At 32.4% G+C, this 25,277-nt stretch overlaps 3 protein-coding genes and 1 pseudogene across 3 annotated transcripts; 1 reads left to right on the forward strand and 3 right to left on the reverse strand.

Annotated features, from left to right (window-relative positions):
* Positions 1 to 609: 609 nt before the first annotated feature.
* Positions 610 to 9,476, reverse strand: LOC123923228 (annotated as a pseudogene).
* On the reverse strand, positions 7,055 to 9,456 carry LOC123923229 (small ubiquitin-related modifier 1-like). Its single transcript, XM_045975914.1, has 3 exons — positions 9,318 to 9,456; positions 7,480 to 7,629; positions 7,055 to 7,391 (listed from the first exon to the last, which is right to left on the reverse strand). The coding sequence occupies exons 1-3, from the start codon at positions 9,414 to 9,416 to the stop codon at positions 7,296 to 7,298; spliced, it is 345 nt and encodes a 114-aa protein (XP_045831870.1). The 5' UTR covers positions 9,417 to 9,456; the 3' UTR covers positions 7,055 to 7,295.
* Positions 9,477 to 12,675: 3,199 nt separating the features above from the next.
* Positions 12,676 to 15,125, reverse strand: LOC123882029 (small ubiquitin-related modifier 1-like). Its single transcript, XM_045930810.1, has 3 exons — positions 14,939 to 15,125; positions 13,101 to 13,250; positions 12,676 to 13,012 (listed from the first exon to the last, which is right to left on the reverse strand). The coding sequence occupies exons 1-3, from the start codon at positions 15,035 to 15,037 to the stop codon at positions 12,917 to 12,919; spliced, it is 345 nt and encodes a 114-aa protein (XP_045786766.1). The 5' UTR covers positions 15,038 to 15,125; the 3' UTR covers positions 12,676 to 12,916.
* Positions 15,126 to 21,738: 6,613 nt separating this feature from the next.
* LOC123924669 (glucan endo-1,3-beta-glucosidase 12-like) lies at positions 21,739 to 24,130 on the forward strand. Its single transcript, XM_045977629.1, has 3 exons — positions 21,739 to 21,951; positions 22,112 to 23,452; positions 23,911 to 24,130. The coding sequence occupies exons 1-3, from the start codon at positions 21,894 to 21,896 to the stop codon at positions 23,943 to 23,945; spliced, it is 1,434 nt and encodes a 477-aa protein (XP_045833585.1). The 5' UTR covers positions 21,739 to 21,893; the 3' UTR covers positions 23,946 to 24,130.
* Positions 24,131 to 25,277: the final 1,147 nt, after the last annotated feature.

The raw sequence follows: 25,277 nt of genomic DNA on the forward strand, positions 1-25,277 counted from the left end.
ACAATTTTGCTAAACTTGCTTATACAACAAAACGTATCAACTCGAAAGACAGACCTTGGAGTTGGAATTTGAAGTTTCAATTTAAGAACCTCTTGTAACAAAAAAGGAGTACGTTGGGATCAATTTAAAATTACGCAAATACAACGATAAATTTGTACACGTTTAACTTTGATCTGTGTGGAAACAACTGTAAGCATTAACCTAATAAACTAAAACCAATAATGAGAGAGAGCATAGGGTTGATAATTACTTTGCACAAATCTGAATTGCATTCAAAATTGCCAGGGACTTTTTAGCAATTCAAATGAATGGAACACCTATTTTTTTACCAAAAAAAACAGTGCAACAAAAACTTTCACTTCATTTCTATTGTCAAAAAAAGAAAAAACTTTCATTTATAATATATGGTGTAGATGGCATAAAACTACTGATGGTATTGGTATGTTTGAATATATATCTTTCAAGTATGCGCGATTAGTATTCTATATAATAATTCTAAACTTTCATTACTTGCTCGCTTCGAATGAGTCATGACAAAACAAGCATACAATCATAAACAAACCCAGATTAGCAGACAAGAGAGAGATATTCCAAGACAACATTATACAGTAGGCTCAAAAAGGTCAAACTATTAATAGAATACTTCAGATTTCATAGTTGATGTCACTGACAACTGCTCAAGAGCATGCATGTCAGATTTTTCAAATACAGCTAGGATAAAGAGGTCTAACAATCTCATATTGCAAATCCATAGGATACATACACCCAAATAACTACTCCCTAATTATGTATTGAAGTTTTCACAGAACCAGCAGAACAACCTAAAACAGCAGGGCTCCACCAGTTTGGTGCAACATAGCATCGATCTCATCTCCATCTTCCATTTCAAGCTGAAGGACAATGAATAAAGAATTTAGTGTTATGCATAGTTTATTGCATATATTTCCGGTGTTAAAAAAGTCAACGAGAAGGACAAACCTCATCAGGAGTCTGTTCTGCACGGAGACGGCGACCATCAAATAAGAAGGCAATTGAGTTCAGGTCGACAGATTGTCGATCACAGTAAGCATTCATCAGCTTCTTCAGCTGAGTGTTTCTCTTAATCCTAAAAAATACTTCATTTCCGTCCTACAATAATATAAAAATTACTTAGGACAACGACTCGCTGTGATGCAAATAAATGTTATATAGTGCATAACAAAATAACATTGATTAGATCATATAACTATGACCATCGTATGAATACATCCAAAAACTGACTTCAAGGTAATCACCGTGTTATCAAATAGCAGCAACGATATATAACATAACAATTAAACGCTGACTTCAAGGTAATCACCGTGTTATCAAAAAGCAGCAATGACATATAACATAAACATTAAATAAACAGGTTTTAGAGGGTCAGGGGTTCTGGTGGTGAAGGGAACTTAATGGAAGAAGGGCAAAGGGAACAAATAATTGTTTACTGGTAATAATAACTTGAATCAGGAATCATCAAACAATCACAGAAATAAATGTGCAAATATAAGACATCACAACTACAATCAAATTGAGAAAGTCCACACAAAATCATATCTATAAATTCAACAGAGATAATATCCCTAAAAATACAAGTGGAAGAACTTTCGGACAAAGAGAAACCTTGCACAACAAAATCTACCACAATAACAATCTAAGACCTATAAGCATCATGACCAAAAAATTAATATCGAAGTTTGCATTTAAACCAAAAAATTCCTCATTTATACTTAATTTTTAAACTTAAATTTAGAGACGCCAAAAAATAGTAACATAGTACACAATTTTTGGGTATGCGGTACGGTACACTACCTGTAATGTATTCATAAACTGTCAACCTCTATTTTTTCAATCATGTTTACTAAATTGGTCTCGATATTGTTACCTTAAAGGGAAGGTTTAGTGAATCCTAGGATGTTAATAGCGGCGCTATAGCGCGCTATAGCGCTATAGCGTAGCGTTTTACCACCTCTCTGCTATGCTATAAGACTGCTTTCCGATATTTAGAGAAGCGGAAATAGCGGCCGCTATTTGTAGGAAAATAGCGTTTTGTTAGCGGTGGCGTAGCGTTTTGGTAGCGCTATTTGGCCGCTTTAGCGTTTTGGAGGGAAAAAATTGATGAAAATCTTTATTTTGGAAATAAATCATAAGTGAGGGGTATTTTGCACTTTTCTACACATCAAAAAGCTACCAACACATCACAACACGTGATTTACTTTTCTATTTGAGTTGTTTCTTCTTTCTTTTCTCACATCACACTCTTCTCCTCTTCTCCTTCAACGGACTCCTTCACCAAATCACCTCTTCTCCTTCAACATCTCCTTCACCAAATCGACTCCTCTGTTTCCTTTCTCCAAATCAACTGCTCTTCTCCTCTTCTTACAAGGTTTGTTCCTTTCTCAAACCTTAATGTGGTGGAGCTTAGAAGTGAAGATGAGGCAGAAGCAGATGTGGTCTCAAGGGCTTCAAAAGATTAATGGCTTGTCATTATTTTGTCTACTTTTAGAACTTGCTTATGCTTTATTTTAATGGGATGTCATTTTGAGTACTTCTAGAACTTCATGGAATGTTATTAGTCTTTATTTAGAACATATTTTGATGGTAAATGACAATATTTAGTATAATTATTAAGTGAGAAAGTCCTTTTAATTTTGTGTATTTTCCTATTTATGTATGTTGTTGGAATTTATGTTTAATTTGTACATGACCGCTATACCACTATAGCACTACCCGCTATACCGCAATAGCATTTTTGAGGTTCGGCGCTACGCGCCGCTATCCGAGATTAACAACATAGAGTGAATCTAAATAAAAACAAATCAATCAATGAAATGTCTGTCCAACTAATAATACACAGTCTTAGACTAATCTTCATGTCTTCTGCATTGGAAAACAGCCTATCATCCTTATCATTAGCATATAGTTTCATAGTTTCATTACCCTTCTAATCATAGCCTAACCCAAACCAACTTATACATGAAAAAACACCCAAATTCGAAATTCACTGGTGGTTTGACAGAATTTAGTGACCTAGCATTGAATTCTAATACATTTAAAAATAAAATAACAAAAAAAACTGACAAACCCTAAACTCACTGGCATACTAAAGCATAATAATCTTGCATCGAATTTAACAACTGATATATCAAAGAACCCCAATCGGTGACTCACTTGGGTTTCTCAAAATTCTGTAACTATGAATCTAATCCTAATACTTTCAAAAATGAAACAACAATAAAAAAATTACAAATCGTCAATTCACATACTGAAACTCAAACATAATACTCTCTCGCATAGTTGCATTAAACAAAAAAACTCTCTGTATACATAACATCATCATTGTTACTTGAATTTAACATATATTCCATATCAGCAACAAAGAGATCTAAATAGATAATGAAATCTAACACAGTATACTAACAATTTAGAGATTATATACATGATTAACACTAATTTAACGAACAATCTTTATTTCAATGACTAAAACTAATACAAACATACACAAAAATATAACACACAACGAATATTACTTTTCTTCTTCATTTTTTTAACAGAAAAAAAAAAAACAATATTACTGAAAACTAACACGAATAGAACGAAAACATAATTTCCAGTCACAGATAAAGTAAAGTAAAATTAATAAAAAAATAATAACGAAAACAAAAAGGAACGAAAATTGATCGATCGGAAAAACGAACCTGGCCTTTGACCTTCAAATTGATGTGAGCGATGTCGTTAGGTTTCTTGTCTTCCTCGGCGTTGGGAGTAGGGTTAGGGTTTGGAGTAGCAGACATCGTGGTTCTTCTTCTTCTTCTCTCTGAAAATTAGGGTTCTATTTCGAATCTGATTTTGAAGTGTGTGTGTGTGTCAGTTTTGCTTTTTTATTAAGCTTCCTTAATGGGCTTTTTATAGTGGGCTTGAATGGTCCAGTTTATAAACGTTTCGAATTCAAGCAATAAATTGTCGTGAGAAGACGTGCACCGTAATTCGTACATTTACACCTCCCTTTATTTGTTTTGTTTTTTACTAAGGATAGTTACATGTACGATGTACTTATTAATTTCTTTTCTTTCTTTTTCTTTTTTCTGTCGTTAGCCTTCTGGTTCCAGGAAGAAGGGGTCCCAGTATTCCACCAAAAATTGAACTTAGTTTTCCCGAACGATCTGTCTTAAAGGATATTATTAACCACTTGAAGTTAATGTATTGGTTTACGTAACTAATTTCATTTACTATATATTATTTTTTTTTTAAAAAAAATACTATATATTATTATATATTAAAATCCTGTTAATTTTTAATTAACAATTTATTACCCCATGTGTTTCAATTGAGTTAGCAATATTGTAACCCGAAAAAATTGAGTTAGCAATATTTCTTTTTTCTAGTATTTCGGGACACTGTTTAGCATTTTTTTTTATTTTGAGTTAAAAACATTTCTTACGATAATAATTAATTGTGTTAATTTCAATTTCAAAGAGTTTCAGTTACTAAAATGCACTCTTATTAGTAAGTTGAAATAATAAGAAATTAGTGAAAAAAACAAATAAATATAGTATTGGTAAGGAACAAATAATTTAAGGCCTAATGGCTAATACAATCAATACTTGGTCGGTTACTATAAAAATTGTTTTGTACCGATGCCACTAATACATCAACTGAATTATCCCTATGCAACGTTGGGAAAGTTCCAACACACTACAATTACTGTACAATGTGTAGCTCTTGCATCTCTTGGAGAGTAGTACAATTTTAACCTTTGAGATACATCACATTCACATGAAGTGCATACACCGTGATAACGAATCTACCGTGGCTTCGAAGATTACTCCAAGGCATTTGATTTCATTTAGTCAAATGCTCCAATTTGACTTCACATTAATATAAGATGAGAAAAGGTACAAGTAGTATTTCTAGTAGTGAAAATATAAGATGAAAATATATAGTTTGAAGTTCATTTTTTATGTTGTTTGTCAACGATCAGGATTAACTTAATTGAATTTGGATTTTAGTAGTATATAATATATATTTTAATCAAAATATTTTAAAGTAAATTATTACAATTGTTATGTTCTAGGTGCATGTTTTGCATCAAACGGTCGTTACTAATTTTTTAACACATCTCTCAAATATCAAGTTACATGTATATGGGGAAAAAAATGACAAGAGGGGGGCCTCAGCCCCTACTTACCCCCCTTATGTTCGTCCCTAGTACAAGTAGTATTTCTAGTAGTGAAAAAAGTATGAAAAATGCTAAACATATTTTTGGTACATTGGTTAACGAAATAAAAAAGATAATAAAATTCTAGAAATATTTTAAAAAAATATTTTTTACTTAAAGTTTTTGTTTTTGTTTTCATTTTTATATGACAACTATTTAACATGACCAAAGGGTACGTGTAGTACTAGTATTCCCCTTACAACAAAGACTTGGTCAAATGATTGAATGTCACACCAACAACACACACTATGGACCATTTCATACAATGTTTAAGTGAACTAAGGAAGCTCTCAAAAAGGACCTACATGTAGGTATGACAACAGGACTGGGTGGAAGACGAGTTTTGCACCCTCCAAATCAAAATCCATGAGATTGAGTATTCTAATATCCTTTGCAATTTTTAATAGAGATCAAAAGTAAAACTTTAAATTCATATTCGACGGAGTTCGGTATCTTGATAGGGTTCAGGTATCCCCATCTAGCCTCATCTCTGTCTAGCCAAAACTATTATATTTCAACATTATAATTTTTTTAAACAAAAAAAAATAGAGAAAATATGGATGCATTTTGCCTAAATATAATAATAAACATGTGAATGTGTTTAAAAATTTGTTTAAGGGTTTCAAATCTATGAGAGGTAAGATATAATTTTGATATAAGTGTTGTGGGTTCAGAGATGAGTTCAAGTAGGTATCAATGTTCTCATTACTTATCCCACCCTCCCATTTTGAAATTAAAAAAAAAAAACTCAAACTCAGTTAATTCAGAGTTTCCCAATCAACTTCAAGGTAGGTATCCACATGTACGGGTTCTATTGTCATGCCTACGACATGTTCACAGGCAATACAAATTGCACTCTAAACCACCAAAAGATTGCATTCCATAGTTCATACTATCATCGCAAACAGACATGTGACAAATAAATTGTTCTGGACTGGCCTAAGCCCAACTAGGTGTCGAGCACAACCCACTTAGGCGTCGACCTCGGGCCAATGACATGATGACCCAGACCCACACACTCTTGCTCAACGGCCATAGAAGCTTGCACTTCTGTAATAGTCGACATCAGAATAATTGTCGTTTATTACTAATCATGGCTTTTCAATTGTTATTCTAACATCCATTAATGTTGATGTCGCAAAAACCGCCCACATTGATGGATTTGTCCCCACATTGGGGCTATATACATCATTCTCGTGTAGAAGGATCAGGTAATCTGACTTCCCTACTCTCAAACCTCTCATTTCACTCATATACTTACTTGAGCGTCGGAGTATATTGCATGTACATGATATTGTGTCCGCAAACGTACAACTCTGTCATAGTAATCAGATATCGATCTCACAAAGACTCGCGTTACAAAAGTTTCGTTTCGTATATTAACTAATTGAAGGTATAAAATTAAAATTAAGATGAGATTGAATTGGCTTATTAGGAATAAAATAAAGAAAATAATAAATATATCAATAAGCATCATAGAATTACAGGTCATCACAATTATGTTAGTTATTAATCCTCTCCTCACTCTAAAGTGATCAACTTGATTAAAGATGGTATACTTAAATTACTTACGTTCTCTTTCAAGACAATAAACAGAACTGTTAGCATAAGCGTGTCTTAACCCAACCTAATCCCCTATTTTTACGGTTACTAGACTAGTGAACCCAATAAGTTTCATTCCTCTTCCGCCCTAAAAGTAAGTATATGTGTAAGGATATGAATTACATAATCTCCATCAAGGGACATCGTCATATTTTAGAATTGGAACACTCAAAACATTGGTAAGAACATGTAGAAAACTCGTAAAGAAAACTAGAATTATAAAAGTACTATATATCATTGCAAAATAAAGAGTTGCGGAATTTTTACAAGTGTTGAAGCCTCATTTACAATATGATTTTTTGCTCTATTAATAACGTAGAAGGTTTCAATGACCAAATAAATTAAGTGATTGCTCAAATTACACAAAGAAAAACTTTTAAAATACAATAGACATATTGCCACGACCATGCATGATGAGTTGATTTTTCACTCAAGATTCAAGAATCATAAAAAAAAATCACTCAAATAGAGTGGCGAAGCTTTGACAATTTGCTTTAACAGAACCAGTTTGGTGCAACAGAGCATCGATCTCATCTCCATCTTCCATTTCAAGCTGAAGGACAATGAATAAAGAATTTAGTGTTATGCATAGTTTATTGCATATATTTCCGGTGTTAAAAAAGTCAACGAGAAGGACAAACCTCAGCAGGAGTCTGTTCTGCACGGAGACGGCGACCATCAAATAAGAAGGCAATTGAGTTCAGGTCGACAGATTGTCGATCACAGTAAGCATTCATCAGCTTCTTCAGCTGAGTGTTTCTCTTAATCCTAAAAAATACTTCATTTCCGTCCTACAATAATATAAAAATTACTTAGGACAACGACTCGCTGTGATGCAAATAAATGTTATATAGTGCATAACAAAATAACATTGATTAGATCATATAACTATGACCATCGTATGAATACATCCAAAAACTGACTTCAAGGTAATCACCGTGTTATCAAATAGCAGCAACGATATATAACATAACAATTAAACGCTGACTTCAAGGTAATCACCGTGTTATCAAAAAGCAGCAATGACATATAACATAAACATTAAATAAACAGGTTTTAGAGGGTCAGGGGTTCTGGTGGTGAAGGGAACTTAATGGAAGAAGGGCAAAGGGAACAAATAATTGTTTACTGGTAATAATAACTTGAATCAGGAATCATCAAACAATCACAGAAATAAATGTGCAAATATAAGACATCACAACTACAATCAAATTGAGAAAGTCCACACAAAATCATATCTATAAATTCAACAGAGATAATATCCCTAAAAATACAAGTGGAAGAACTTTCGGACAAAGAGAAACCTTGCACAACAAAATCTACCACAATAACAATCTAAGACCTATAAGCATCATGACCAAAAAATTAATATCGAAGTTTGCATTTAAACCAAAAAATTCCTCATTTATACTTAATTTTTAAACTTAAATTTAGAGACGCCAAAAAATAGTAACATAGTACACAATTTTTGGGTATGCGGTACGGTACACTACCTGTAATGTATTCATAAACTGTCAACCTCTATTTTTTCAATCATGTTTACTAAATTGGTCTCGATATTGTTACCTTAAAGGGAAGGTTTAGTGAATCTAAATAAAAACAAATCAATCAATGAAATGTCTGTCCAACTAATAATACACAGTCTTAGACTAATCTTCATGTCTTCTGCATTGGAAAACAGCCTATCATCCTTATCATTAGCATATAGTTTCATAGTTTCATTACCCTTCTAATCATAGCCTAACCCAAACCAACTTATACATGAAAAAACACCCAAATTCGAAATTCACTGGTGGTTTGACAGAATTTAGTGACCTAGCATCTAATTCTAATACATTTAAAAATAAAATAACAAAAAAAACTGACAAACCCTAAACTCACTGGCATACTAAAGCATAATAATCTTGCATCGAATTTAACAACTGATATATCAAAGAACCCCAATCGGTGACTCACTTGGGTTTCTCAAAATTCTGTAACTATGAATCTAATCCTAATACTTTCAAAAATGAAACAACAATAAAAAAATTACAAATCGTCAATTCACATACTGAAACTCAAACATAATACTCTCTCGCATAGTTGCATTAAACAAAAAACTCTCTGTATACATAACATCATCATTGTTACTTGAATTTAACATATATTCCATATCAGCAACAAAGAGATCTAAATAGATAATGAAATCTAACACAGTATACTAACAATTTAGAGATTATATACATGATTAACACTAATTTAACGAACAATCTTTATTTCAATGACTAAAACTAATACAAACATACACAAAAATATAACACACAACGAATATTACTTTTCTTCTTCATTTTTTTAACAGAAAAAAAAACAATATTACTGAAAACTAACACGAATAGAACGAAAACATAATTTCCAGTCACAGATAAAGTAAAGTAAAATTAATAAAAAAATAATAACGAAAACAAAAAGGAACGAAAATTGATCGATCGGAAAAACGAACCTGCAGGTATATGACCTTCAAATTGATGCGAGCGATGTCGTTAGGTTTCTTGTCTTCCTCGGCGTTGGGAGTAGGGTTAGGGTTTGGAGTAGCAGACATCGTGGTTCTTCTTCTTCTTCTTCTTCTTCTTCTTCTCTCTGAAAATTAGGGTTCTATTTCGAATCTGATTTTGAAGTGTGTGTGTGTGTCAGTTTTGCTTTTTTATTAAGCTTCCTTAATGGGCTTTTTATAGTGGGCTTGAATGGTCCAGTTTATAAACGTTTCGAATTCAAGCAATAAATTGTCGTGAGAAGACGTGCACCGTAATTCGTACATTTACACCTCCCTTTATTTGTTTTGTTTTTTACTAAGGATAGTTACATGTACGATGTACTTATTAATTTCTTTTCTTTCTTTTTCTTTTTTCTGTCGTTAGCCTTCTGGTTCCAGGAAGAAGGGGTCCCAGTATTCCACCAAAAATTGAACTTAGTTTTCCCGAACGATCTGTCTTAAAGGATATTATTAACCACTTGAAGTTAATGTATTGGTTTACGTAACTAATTTCATTTACTATATATTATTTTTTTTTTAAAAAAAATACTATATATTATTATATATTAAAATCCTGTTAATTTTTAATTAACAATTTATTACCCCATGTGTTTCAATTGAGTTAGCAATATTGTAACCCGAAAAAATTGAGTTAGCAATATTTCTTTTTTCTAGTATTTCGGGACACTGTTTAGCATTTTTTTTTTATTTTGAGTTAAAAACATTTCTTACGATAATAATTAATTGTGTTAATTTCAATTTCAAAGAGTTTCAGTTACTAAAATGCACTCTTATTAGTAAGTTGAAATAATAAGAAATTAGTGAAAAAAACAAATAAATATAGTATTGGTAAGGAACAAATAATTTAAGGCCTAATGGCTAATACAATCAATACTTGGTCGGTTACTATAAAAATTGTTTTGTACCGATGCCACTAATACATCAACTGAATTATCCCTATGCAACGTTGGGAAAGTTCCAACACACTACAATTACTGTACAATGTGTAGCTCTTGCATCTCTTGGAGAGTAGTACAATTTTAACCTTTGAGATACATCACATTCACATGAAGTGCATACACCGTGATAACGAATCTACCGTGGCTTCGAAGATTACTCCAAGGCATTTGATTTCATTTAGTCAAATGCTCCAATTTGACTTCACATTAATATAAGATGAGAAAAGGTACAAGTAGTATTTCTAGTAGTGAAAATATAAGATGAAAATATATAGTTTGAAGTTCATTTTTTATGTTGTTTGTCAACGATCAGGATTAACTTAATTGAATTTGGATTTTAGTAGTATATAATATATATTTTAATCAAAATATTTTAAAGTAAATTATTACAATTGTTATGTTCTAGGTGCATGTTTTGCATCAAACGGTCGTTACTAATTTTTTAACACATCTCTCAAATATCAAGTTACATGTATATGGGGAAAAAAATGACAAGAGGGGGGCCTCAGCCCCTACTTACCCCCCTTATGTTCGTCCCTAGTACAAGTAGTATTTCTAGTAGTGAAAAAAGTATGAAAAATGCTAAACATATTTTTGGTACATTGGTTAACGAAATAAAAAAGATAATAAAATTCTAGAAATATTTTAAAAAAATATTTTTTACTTAAAGTTTTTGTTTTTGTTTTCATTTTTATATGACAACTATTTAACATGACCAAAGGGTACGTGTAGTACTAGTATTCCCCTTACAACAAAGACTTGGTCAAATGATTGAATGTCACACCAACAACACACACTATGGACCATTTCATACAATGTTTAAGTGAACTAAGGAAGCTCTCAAAAAGGACCTACATGTAGGTATGACAACAGGACTGGGTGGAAGACGAGTTTTGCACCCTCCAAATCAAAATTCATGAGATTGAGTATTCTAATATCCTTTGCAATTTTTAATAGAGATCAAAAGTAAAACTTTAAATTCATATTCGACGGAGTTCGGTATCTTGATAGGGTTCAGGTATCCCCATCTAGCCTCATCTCTGTCTAGCCAAAACTATTATATTTCAACATTATAATTTTTTTAAACAAAAAAAAATAGAGAAAATATGGATGCATTTTGCCTAAATATAATAATAAACATGTGAATGTATTTAAAAATTTGTTTAAGGGTTTCAAATCTATGAGAGGTAAGATATAATTTTGATATAAGTGTTGTGGGTTCAGAGATGGGTTCAAGTAGGTATCAATGTTCTCATTACTTATCCCACCCTCCCATTTTGAAATTAAAAAAAAAAAAACTCAAACTCAGTTAATTCAGAGTTTCCCAATCAACTTCAAGGTAGGTATCCACATGTACGGGTTCTATTGTCATGCCTACGACATGTTCACAGGCAATACAAATTGCACTCTAAACCACCAAAAGATTGCATTCCATAGTTCATACTATCATCGCAAACAGACATGTGACAAATAAATTGTTCTGGACTGGCCTAAGCCCAACTAGGTGTCGAGCACAACCCACTTAGGCGTCGACCTCGGGCCAATGACATGATGACCCAGACCCACACACTCTTGCTCAACGGCCATAGAAGCTTGCACTTCTGTAATAGTCGACATCAGAATAATTGTCGTTTATTACTAATCATGGCTTTTCAATTGTTATTCTAACATCCATTAATGTTGATGTCGCAAAAACCGCCCACATTGATGGATTTGTCCCCACATTGGGGCTATATACATCATTCTCGTGTAGAAGGATCAGGTAATCTGACTTCCCTACTCTCAAACCTCTCATTTCACTCATATACTTACTTGAGCGTCGGAGTATATTGCATGTACATGATATTGTGTCCGCAAACGTACAACTCTGTCATAGTAATCAGATATCGATCTCACAAAGACTCGCGTTACAAAAGTTTCGTTTCGTATATTAACTAATTGAAGGTATAAAATTAAAATTAAGATGAGATTGAATTGGCTTATTAGGAATAAAATAAAGAAAATAATAAATATATCAATAAGCATCATAGAATTACAGGTCATCACAATTATGTTAGTTATTAATCCTCTCCTCACTCTAAAGTGATCAACTTGATTAAAGATGGTATACTTAAATTACTTACGTTCTCTTTCAAGACAATAAACAGAACTGTTAGCATAAGCGTGTCTTAACCCAACCTAATCCCCTATTTTTACGGTTACTAGACTAGTGAACCCAATAAGTTTCATTCCTCTTCCGCCCTAAAAGTAAGTATATGTGTAAGGATATGAATTACATAATCTCCATCAAGGGACATCGTCATATTTTAGAATTGGAACACTCAAAACATTGGTAAGAACATGTAGAAAACTCGTAAAGAAAACTAGAATTATAAAAGTACTATATATCATTGCAAAATAAAGAGTTGCGGAATTTTTACAAGTGTTGAAGCCTCATTTACAATATGATTTTTTGCTCTATTAATAACGTAGAAGGTTTCAATGACCAAATAAATTAAGTGATTGCTCAAATTACACAAAGAAAAACTTTTAAAATACAATAGACATATTGCCACGACCATGCATGATGAGTTGATTTTTCACTCAAGATTCAAGAATCATAAAAAAAAATCACTCAAATAGAGTGGCGAAGCTTTGACAATTTGCTTTAACAGAACCAGTTTGGTGCAACAGAGCATCGATCTCATCTCCATCTTCCATTTCAAGCTGAAGGACAATGAATAAAGAATTTAGTGTTATGCATAGTTTATTGCATATATTTCCGGTGTTAAAAAAGTCAACGAGAAGGACAAACCTCAGCAGGAGTCTGTTCTGCACGGAGACGGCGACCATCAAATAAGAAGGCAATTGAGTTCAGGTCGACAGATTGTCGATCACAGTAAGCATTCATCAGCTTCTTCAGCTGAGTGTTTCTCTTAATCCTAAAAAATACTTCATTTCCGTCCTACAATAATATAAAAATTACTTAGGACAACGACTCGCTGTGATGCAAATAAATGTTATATAGTGCATAACAAAATAACATTGATTAGATCATATAACTATGACCATCGTATGAATACATCCAAAAACTGACTTCAAGGTAATCACCGTGTTATCAAATAGCAGCAACGATATATAACATAACAATTAAACGCTGACTTCAAGGTAATCACCGTGTTATCAAAAAGCAGCAATGACATATAACATAAACATTAAATAAACAGGTTTTAGAGGGTCAGGGGTTCTGGTGGTGAAGGGAACTTAATGGAAGAAGGGCAAAGGGAACAAATAATTGTTTACTGGTAATAATAACTTGAATCAGGAATCATCAAACAATCACAGAAATAAATGTGCAAATATAAGACATCACAACTACAATCAAATTGAGAAAGTCCACACAAAATCATATCTATAAATTCAACAGAGATAATATCCCTAAAAATACAAGTGGAAGAACTTTCTGACAAAGAGAAACCTTGCACAACAAAATCTACCACAATAACAATCTAAGACCTATAAGCATCATGACCAAAAAATTAATATCGAAGTTTGCATTTAAACCAAAAAATTCCTCATTTATACTTAATTTTTAAACTTAAATTTAGAGACGCCAAAAAATAGTAACATAGTACACAATTTTTGGGTATGCGGTACGGTACACTACCTGTAATGTATTCATAAACTGTCAACCTCTATTTTTTCAATCATGTTTACTAAATTGGTCTCGATATTGTTACCTTAAAGGGAAGGTTTAGTGAATCTAAATAAAAACAAATCAATCAATGAAATGTCTGTCCAACTAATAATACACAGTCTTAGACTAATCTTCATGTCTTCTGCATTGGAAAACAGCCTATCATCCTTATCATTAGCATATAGTTTCATAGTTTCATTACCCTTCTAATCATAGCCTAACCCAAACCAACTTATACATGAAAAAACACCCAAATTCGAAATTCACTGGTGGTTTGACAGAATTTAGTGACCTAGCATCTAATTCTAATACATTTAAAAATAAAATAACAAAAAAAACTGACAAACCCTAAACTCACTGGCATACTAAAGCATAATAATCTTGCATCGAATTTAACAACTGATATATCAAAGAACCCCAATCGGTGACTCACTTGGGTTTCTCAAAATTCTGTAACTATGAATCTAATCCTAATACTTTCAAAAATGAAACAACAATAAAAAAATTACAAATCGTCAATTCACATACTGAAACTCAAACATAATACTCTCTCGCATAGTTGCATTAAACAAAAAACTCTCTGTATACATAACATCATCATTGTTACTTGAATTTAACATATATTCCATATCAGCAACAAAGAGATCTAAATAGATAATGAAATCTAACACAGTATACTAACAATTTAGAGATTATATACATGATTAACACTAATTTAACGAACAATCTTTATTTCAATGACTAAAACTAATACAAACATACACAAAAATATAACACACAACGAATATTACTTTTCTTCTTCATTTTTTTAACAGAAAAAAAAACAATATTACTGAAAACTAACACGAATAGAACGAAAACATAATTTCCAGTCACAGATAAAGTAAAGTAAAATTAATAAAAAAATAATAACGAAAACAAAAAGGAACGAAAATTGATCGATCGGAAAAACGAACCTGCAGGTATATGACCTTCAAATTGATGCGAGCGATGTCGTTAGGTTTCTTGTCTTCCTCGGCGTTGGGAGTAGGGTTAGGGTTTGGAGTAGCAGACATCGTGGTTCTTCTTCTTCTTCTTCTTCTTCTTCTCTCTGAAAATTAGGGTTCTATTTCGAATCTGATTTTGAAGTGTGTGTGTGTGTCAGTTTTGCTTTTTTATTAAGCTTCCTTAATGGGCTTTTTATAGTGGGCTTGAATGGTCCAGTTTATAAACGTTTCGAATTCAAGCAATAAATTGTCGTGAGAAGACGTGCACCGTAATTCGTACATTTACACCTCCCTTTATTTGTTTTGTTTTTTACTAAGGATAGTTACATGTACGATGTACTTATTAATTTCTTTTCTTTCTTTTTCTTTTTTCTGTCGTTAGCCTTCTGGTTCCAGGAAGAAGGGGTCCCAGTATTCCACCAAAAATTGAACTTAGTTTTCCCGAACGATCTGTCTTAAAGGATATTATTAACCACTTGAAGTTAATGTATTGGTTTACGTAACTAATTTCATTTACTATATATTATTTTTTTTTTAAAAAAAATACTATATATTATTATATATTAAAATCCTGTTAATTTTTAATTAACAATTTATTACCCCATGTGTTTCAATTGAGTTAGCAATATTGTAACCCGAAAAAATTGAGTTAGCAATATTTCTTTTTTCTAGTATTTCGGGACACTGTTTAGCATTTTTTTTTATTTTGAGTTAAAAACATTTCTTACGATAATAATTAATTGTGTTAATTTCAATTTCAAAGAGTTTCAGTTACTAAAATGCACTCTTATTAGTAAGTTGAAATAATAAGAAATTAGTGAAAAAAACAAATAAATATAGTATTGGTAAGGAACAAATAATTTAAGGCCTAATGGCTAATACAATCAATACTTGGTCGGTTACTATAAAAATTGTTTTGTACCGATGCCACTAATACATCAACTGAATTATCCCTATGCAACGTTGGGAAAGTTCCAACACACTACAATTACTGTACAATGTGTAGCTCTTGCATCTCTTGGAGAGTAGTACAATTTTAACCTTTGAGATACATCACATTCACATGAAGTGCATACACCGTGATAACGAATCTACCGTGGCTTCGAAGATTACTCCAAGGCATTTGATTTCATTTAGTCAAATGCTCCAATTTGACTTCACATTAATATAAGATGAGAAAAGGTACAAGTAGTATTTCTAGTAGTGAAAATATAAGATGAAAATATATAGTTTGAAGTTCATTTTTTATGTTGTTTGTCAACGATCAGGATTAACTTAATTGAATTTGGATTTTAGTAGTATATAATATATATTTTAATCAAAATATTTTAAAGTAAATTATTACAATTGTTATGTTCTAGGTGCATGTTTTGCATCAAACGGTCGTTACTAATTTTTTAACACATCTCTCAAATATCAAGTTACATGTATATGGGGAAAAAAATGACAAGAGGGGGGCCTCAGCCCCTACTTACCCCCCTTATGTTCGTCCCTAGTACAAGTAGTATTTCTAGTAGTGAAAAAAGTATGAAAAATGCTAAACATATTTTTGGTACATTGGTTAACGAAATAAAAAAGATAATAAAATTCTAGAAATATTTTAAAAAAATATTTTTTACTTAAAGTTTTTGTTTTTGTTTTCATTTTTATATGACAACTATTTAACATGACCAAAGGGTACGTGTAGTACTAGTATTCCCCTTACAACAAAGACTTGGTCAAATGATTGAATGTCACACCAACAACACACACTATGGACCATTTCATACAATGTTTAAGTGAACTAAGGAAGCTCTCAAAAAGGACCTACATGTAGGTATGACAACAGGACTGGGTGGAAGACGAGTTTTGCACCCTCCAAATCAAAATTCATGAGATTGAGTATTCTAATATCCTTTGCAATTTTTAATAGAGATCAAAAGTAAAACTTTAAATTCATATTCGACGGAGTTCGGTATCTTGATAGGGTTCAGGTATCCCCATCTAGCCTCATCTCTGTCTAGCCAAAACTATTATATTTCAACATTATAATTTTTTTAAACAAAAAAAAATAGAGAAAATATGGATGCATTTTGCCTAAATATAATAATAAACATGTGAATGTATTTAAAAATTTGTTTAAGGGTTTCAAATCTATGAGAGGTAAGATATAATTTTGATATAAGTGTTGTGGGTTCAGAGATGGGTTCAAGTAGGTATCAATGTTCTCATTACTTATCCCACCCTCCCATTTTGAAATTAAAAAAAAAAAAACTCAAACTCAGTTAATTCAGAGTTTCCCAATCAACTTCAAGGTAGGTATCCACATGTACGGGTTCTATTGTCATGCCTACGACATGTTCACAGGCAATACAAATTGCACTCTAAACCACCAAAAGATTGCATTCCATAGTTCATACTATCATCGCAAACAGACATGTGACAAATAAATTGTTCTGGACTGGCCTAAGCCCAACTAGGTGTCGAGCACAACCCACTTAGGCGTCGACCTCGGGCCAATGACATGATGACCCAGACCCACACACTCTTGCTCAACGGCCATAGAAGCTTGCACTTCTGTAATAGTCGACATCAGAATAATTGTCGTTTATTACTAATCATGGCTTTTCAATTGTTATTCTAACATCCATTAATGTTGATGTCGCAAAAACCGCCCACATTGATGGATTTGTCCCCACATTGGGGCTATATACATCATTCTCGTGTAGAAGGATCAGGTAATCTGACTTCCCTACTCTCAAACCTCTCATTTCACTCATATACTTACTTGAGCGTCGGAGTATATTGCATGTACATGATATTGTGTCCGCAAACGTACAACTCTGTCATAGTAATCAGATATCAATCTCACAAAGACTCGCGTTACAAAAGTTTCGTTTCGTATATTAACTAATTGAAGGTATAAAATTAAAATTAAGATGAGATTGAATTGGCTTATTAGGAATAAAATAAAGAAAATAATAAATATATCAATAAGCATCATAGAATTACAGGTCATCACAATTATGTTAGTTATTAATCCTCTCCTCACTCTAAAGTGATCAACTTGATTAAAGATGGTATACTTAAATTACTTACGTTCTCTTTCAAGACAATAAACAGAACTGTTAGCATAAGCGTGTCTTAACCCAACCTAATCCCCTATTTTTACGGTTACTAGACTAGTGAACCCAATAAGTTTCATTCCTCTTCCGCCCTAAAAGTAAGTATATGTGTAAGGATATGAATTACATAATCTCCATCAAGGGACATCGTCATATTTTAGAATTGGAACACTCAAAACATTGGTAAGAACATGTAGAAAACTCGTAAAGAAAACTAGAATTATAAAAGTACTATATATCATTGCAAAATAAAGAGTTGCGGAATTTTTACAAGTGTTGAAGCCTCATTTACAATATGATTTTTTGCTCTATTAATAACGTAGAAGGTTTCAATGACCAAATAAATTAAGTGATTGCTCAAATTACACAAAGAAAAACTTTTAAAATACAATAGACATATTGCCACGACCATGCATGGTGAGATTGACATGGACCGTGGCAAGCACAAACTTTACAAGAACCATGCTTTTGGCATGGTTGCTAGTACACAGGCACATGGACGATTGGCACGGATGTGTGGCTTGGCTGATAAGCTTTCTTTGATTTCTCTTGCTCTTTAGTCTCCAAAAATGCTCATTAAAATTCACTAAATCACTTAATAGTACTTCAAAGTTTTTTTTTTAGACAAAAAAAAAGTGTTTTTTTTTTAAAAAAAACATTTTTAAAATTACTTCAAAGTCTTTGTATAAGATGAATGACTCATAAAAGCTCCATTTATCATCACTTTTCATTCAATAGACATATTGAATGAAAAGTTTTAAAATACTTTTAAAATACACAAAGAAAAACTTTTAAAATACAATAGACATATTGCCACGACCATGCATGGTGAGATTGACATGGACCGTGGCAAGCACAAACTTTACAAGAACCATGCTTTTGGCATGGTTGCTAGTACACAGGCACATGGACGATTGGCACGGATGTGTGGCTTGGCTGATAAGCTTTCTTTGATTTCTCTTGCTCTTTAGTCTCCAAAAATGCTCATTAAAATTCACTAAATCACTTAATAGTACTTCAAAGTTTTTTTTTTAGACAAAAAAAAAGGTTTTTTTTTTAAAAAAAACATTTTTAAAATTACTTCAAAGTCTTTGTATAAGATGAATGACTCATAAAAGCTCCATTTATCATCACTTTTCATTCAATTTCCATCACCTAATCCATACTCCACTTATTATTAAAAAACAAACAAAATGTAGTAAAGATAGTACAAATTTTAAATAGAACATAAAATAACTATAGAAAATAGCTAAATAAAATAGGCATAAAATATACCTATCAAATTCCTCCATGCTTGAATCCTTGCTTATCCTCAGGCAAAATTGCATTGATAAAAAAAAATCAAGCACAATAAAATTGAAAAAAAAAACTTAACATAGCAAAATACTCATGCAGGCGACATACTCATTCAAATTAGAGAATTGACAGCTACAATCTAAATTAGAGTTAAACTCCACAAAAGTATAATTTCTCAATGATCAAACCTCACAAAATCACTCAAAGTATATAACGGATGAGTTGATTTTTCACTCAAGATTCAAGAATCATAAAAAAAAAAAAAAAACGAAGTTCCTACCACCAGTTTGACCATATACCTGTGTTGTCCTTAAATCCCTTTTTTTTTTAAAGCAAATTTAATTAGTTCAATTGACATTTTTTAAAATAGAGTGGTGAAGTTTTGACAATTTTTCTTATTTCGATTTGAGCATGATTTTTGATTCAGATATACATACGTTGGTTTAAAAGGACAACTATATATTTTTTGGGATTTCTCTTGATTCGAGTAATTGTTTCCTTTTTATTTTATCATTAGTCGTTTGAGAATAAACCGTTTTTTGGGATAAATAACATACGAGTCTGATTACCCATCTTAGTTCGAATAATTGTCTTTTATCGACTTTCATTCACTAACTTGTTCTTTTTCGTTTGCTGTATTATTGCATCCACATATACTTTTCAAACTTGAAAGGAAATATGAAATAAATTCAAAAAGACACCACAAAATTTCTACAATGTCATTCTCACCTCCAAAGTTTAATCTTAAGATAAAATTTCAATGCGATTACAAGGTAAGTTCTAGAGAAAACAACACCAACGAGATCAACTCGCTCAAGTGAAGAAGATGGCAAGATTTTGCATTTTTAATCAATGACCCTTAATTGGCTAAATTTTTCACATTTAATAGTTGGACGTATTGAAGATATTGAATTTTCCAAAATAGAGAGATCGATTGAAATATAACATACTGTATATTATTGTGTCAATTGAGGAAAAGTTTGATATATATATATATATATATATATATATATATATATATATATATATATATATATATATATATATATATAAGTAGTAGTGCCGTTGTAACTATATAAGATAAAATATAATATTATTCACATATTAAGCTAAGTTGATCAAATCACATTAACTAATACTAATTACAAATTAAACTAATTCAGTCACGTAATATCAATAGGTAAAAGAAGAAAAACCATAGTAAGTGATAAACTATATTTATCAATTGTAGCAAATAATTCTTCTCATGGTTATCCTAAGTCCTCAACCAACGTACAAAGAGGCATCCACCATCCAAAATTCTCTTCCGATCTGTCAAAGCGTAAATTATCCTCCATTTCAAGCTTAACTACACACAAAATACACGATGAGCCCAACCCTTGAGAGATTAATTACACATATCAACCAAATTAGCTCTTGTTGGAATCCTTTGAAGTAAACGCCTATAAATTTCACCCGTTATCAATAATTACCTCCCTTCAAAGTTCAAACACGTTTGATGGTATGAACGCACATTTGAGTGTTTCTAACGTAAAACCAAACTCACAAATTATCCATAACCAAGCTTAATTTTGGTAGTAGAATGAATATTTACAAAAGTTTCACTTTGTTATAAAAAAAGTTGTACCTTTGTTTTGGATAAAAAAAGTTGTACTTTTGATTTAGATTGTGAAGAAATACTACTAGCAATTATTATCACTCCATATATATCTTTTTTCCCTTCGTGTGATTAACTTCATAGATCCATTATCATTGTATGATAAACAAAAGGACTGGGGGACCTGGATTTGGTAAACTCAACCGTAAGTACAGTCATGAAGTCACTAGATATAAATCGTATAATCTTGATCGAACAGTTCAGATATCAACTCAAAATTTTATACTAAAAAATAAAATAATCTTAAAATATAAACCGTCAAATCAAGATGAGACGGTTTATCGTCCTTGACGGCATATAATCCCATTCCTAAACAAAACTATAAGTAGAACAAGTAACTACATATAAGACTCACTAGATCAATAACATCATTATTGATACATCACCACATTGCAAGTAGATCTGCATCTACTTCTATAACAATAACAACTTTTAGTTGAAAAATTCACACACCAAAAATGCCTTGACACACGTTCATCCCACTCAAAAAAATCATTGACACACACATGACATAAAATACTCCCATAACCATTCCCGGCAATCAAGTTGCTCATGCCAGCCGACTCATTCTTTCATAAACACGAGGTGTGGTCCTATTATTACTCGTCCTTTTGTTTTCTTGCAGTAACAAATAAACACATAGTGGGTCCCAATCTCATCTCTCAATTACCCTTTTACCCCCACCATTCCTCAATCCCCTCAACGCATCGATCTTAGTTACACCACTCCCACACACTCCTCACGTCACTCCCACTTGCTCCACAACCAAAAAACACATTCATTCATTCTCCTACATATCAACACCACCACATAACCAACATTTCCTCACCAAAAATACCCTCTGTTTCTCTCCACAGAAACAGAAAAAATGCATCCCTTCACCCTCTCCCTCATCTTCCTCTCCTTCACCCTCCTCACTCTCACAGGTAATGCTCCTCTCTCTCTCTCTCTCATTCTTGTATTCCTTTCTATTTTTTCAATATTAACTTGTACCACTTTGTTAAACTAAGAGTCGTGTACTCTACCAACTGAGCTAGACGGACTTGTCATGTTTCTAATTCTACATTGTCTCTATTATTTTTGCAGATGGAGGTTCAATTGGAGTAAACTATGGACGCATAGCAAACAATCTACCATCAGCAACAAAAGTAGTTCATCTTCTCAAATCACAAGGCTTAGACCGTGTCAAAGTCTACGACACAGACCCATCAGTACTCCGAGCACTCTCCGGTTCCAAAATCAAAGTCACAGTCGATCTACCAAACCAACAACTCTTCGCAGCAGCAAAAGCACCATCTTTTGCACTCTCATGGGTCGAACGAAACGTCGTCGCTTACTACCCACACACCCAAATCGAAGCCATTGCTGTTGGTAACGAAGTTTTTGTAGACCCAAATAACTCAACAAAATACCTCGTACCCGCCATGAAAAACATCTACAGAGCTCTTCAAAAACACAATCTACACTCAGATATCAAGGTTTCTTCCCCCATTGCTCTTTCTGCTCTTGGTAGCTCTTACCCTGCTTCATCCGGGTCATTCCGACCCGAATTAATCAAACCCGTTTTTCAACCCATGCTTGATTTTCTCCGTGAAACCGGTTCTTACCTTATGGTTAACGTTTACCCGTTTTTTGCGTATGAGTCAAATGCTGACGTCATTTCACTTGACTATGCTTTATTTAGAGAAAACCCGGGTCAGGTTGATTCGGGTAACGGGTTAAGATACTTGAATCTTTTCGACGCTCAAATCGACGCTGTTTTCGCAGCTCTTTCTGCTTTGAAATATGATGATATAAACGTCGTCGTTTCGGAAACAGGTTGGCCTTCAAAAGGTGATAGTAATGAAGTGGGTGCGAGTGTTGAGAATGCAGCTGCTTACAATGGTAATCTCGTCCGTAAGATCTTGACTGGTAGTGGGACCCCACTTAGGCCCAAAGCAGATCTCACCGTTTATTTATTCGCGCTTTTTAATGAAAATCAAAAGCCTGGGCCCACTTCAGAGAGAAACTTCGGGCTTTTTTACCCTAATGAAGAAAAAGTTTACAACGTTCCTTTAACCGTGGAGGCTCTTAAAAATTACCATGACAACCCCTCACCAGTTGCACCGGTTTCCGGTAATACAAACCAGCCTACACCGGCGGTTGGCGGTAGTGGAAGCGGTGGTGTTTCTAAGAGTACTACCGGGAACACGTGGTGTGTTGCGAATCCTTATGCTGATAAAAATAAGCTACAAGATGCTTTAGATTTTGCTTGTGGTGAAGGAGGTGCTGATTGTCATTCGATTCAACCTAATGCCACATGTTATGATCCTAATACATTAGTTGCGCATGCTTCTTTCGCGTTCAACAGTTACTATCAGAAGCAAGCACGTGCTGGTGGAAGTTGCTATTTCGGTGGCACGTCGTATGTGGTCACTCAAGAGCCTAGTGAGTATTCTAAAAAATCTCTTTCTCATTGTTTTTTCTTAGACTCTAAAATATTGCGTAGTTTAGTTTAGATTTGCTAACATGAGCTGGGTAGTACTAGTCTAGTAGATATGGTATGCACGTGATTTAGGGTTAATTTGAAGAGGGAATCTTGTATGATAGTGACGTGGCATAGCTTTATTGGGTAGAGTGTATTATTTTTGGAGCATATTGTATAATTATAGGTGGTACAATAGTGTTTACTAGTACATTGATAGCTGGAAAAATGACTTTTATTATTACAAAGGGACAAAGGTAATTGTAATTGTTGGATTGGAATTTAGCAAGTAGTACTACCCAAAACTAAAAAGGGTCAATTAGTCAAAGATTGGGCTGTGTGTCGCATTGGATTCTAATTCTACCTGGTCAGTGTCACATTGTTTAATGATTTATTTATGAGTGAGTTAATTTTTGTGCAGAGTATGGTAACTGTGAATTTCCAACTGGATACTAAAAGGTGAAGAGAAGGCTAACATAGGGAGCAGATGGCTGATTTTGCATTGTGTAAAGTTTATCATTAAGGTGGTGGTGACATGGGTGAAAAATATTTGAAGATTTTTTTTGGGGTTGTGGATTGCATTAGTTTTAGTTGTTAGTATTATTATTATTATTATCAATTAAAATAATATATTTATTTGACTTTGTCATTCAGTTGGTGGAAGTTGGTTAGCTAAATTTACTTTTAGGGCCCGTTTGGTGCACAGGATAAGAGACAAGATAGGATAACTGTATCATATCCTGCCGCAATCCAGTGTTTGGTGATATAGCAGGATATGATAAGTTAATCCTGAAGCTTATCCTATCCTGTCTCTCTAGTTATAATTCTTATCCTGAATTTGAGCTGGGTTACCAGCAGGATAGGATAAGAAGAAAAAAAAATTACTGATTTATTTTATAAAATATATTTAAAATACATAAAATAAAATTAATAAAATATAAATAATTAAATAATTAATTTTTAAATATATATGTGATTTTCTCATAGGGGTAATTTTGTAATTTATATATTCTAAAAAATCAAAATTTTACTAAAATTACAATATTTTAAAGTAAAATGATTATTAAAAAATTGACAAATAGGGATATTAATTTAAATTTTATAAAAAATTAAATATAATTCTTTTGCAATAATAGTTTTATTATTTACGTATGAGATATATCATATATTTATTTGGCTTATCTAACATGTATATATTATTGAGTTATTTATTTGATCATGATTCATATAAAAAATTAAACTTGATTATTTTCTCATGATTTTTATTTTAAATTATATAAAGTTATTTGATTACTTATTTATATTTTTCTATTTATAAAATTCAAAGTATTACAAAATAATTTTAAAAAAATAACAATTGTTTTACAAGAGTAATTTTGTCAATTAAATATGTTATATATCTTATCATATTATTATGAGCAAGTATGTATTAAAAACAAAATATAATAGTTATCATGTTTGTTATCCTGTGTGCACCAAACATAGGATATGATAACTGAGTATAACTGTTATCCTGCTGTTATCATATCCTATCCTTATCCTGTTTTATATCCTATCCTGTCACTATGCTATCCTGCGCACCAAACGGGCCCTTAGAGACTTAATTAATGAAATTGTATCTAAGTTTTTAATGCTTTGCAGATAGTCTAAGGTTTCGTTAATTTCAATCCAAATGAAACACTTATTTGAGATGAAACATTCCTCTATTTGTGCTTGCCAAATTAAGGCAGGTTTGATCTTATTGACTAAGATAAAAAAAATGGGATTTCACAAAAGATATTAAGATAG

The sequence above is a fragment of the Trifolium pratense genome, linkage group LG4, assembly GCF_020283565.1.
Source record: "Trifolium pratense cultivar HEN17-A07 linkage group LG4, ARS_RC_1.1, whole genome shotgun sequence".
NCBI classification, from domain to species: Eukaryota; Viridiplantae; Streptophyta; class Magnoliopsida; order Fabales; family Fabaceae; genus Trifolium; species Trifolium pratense.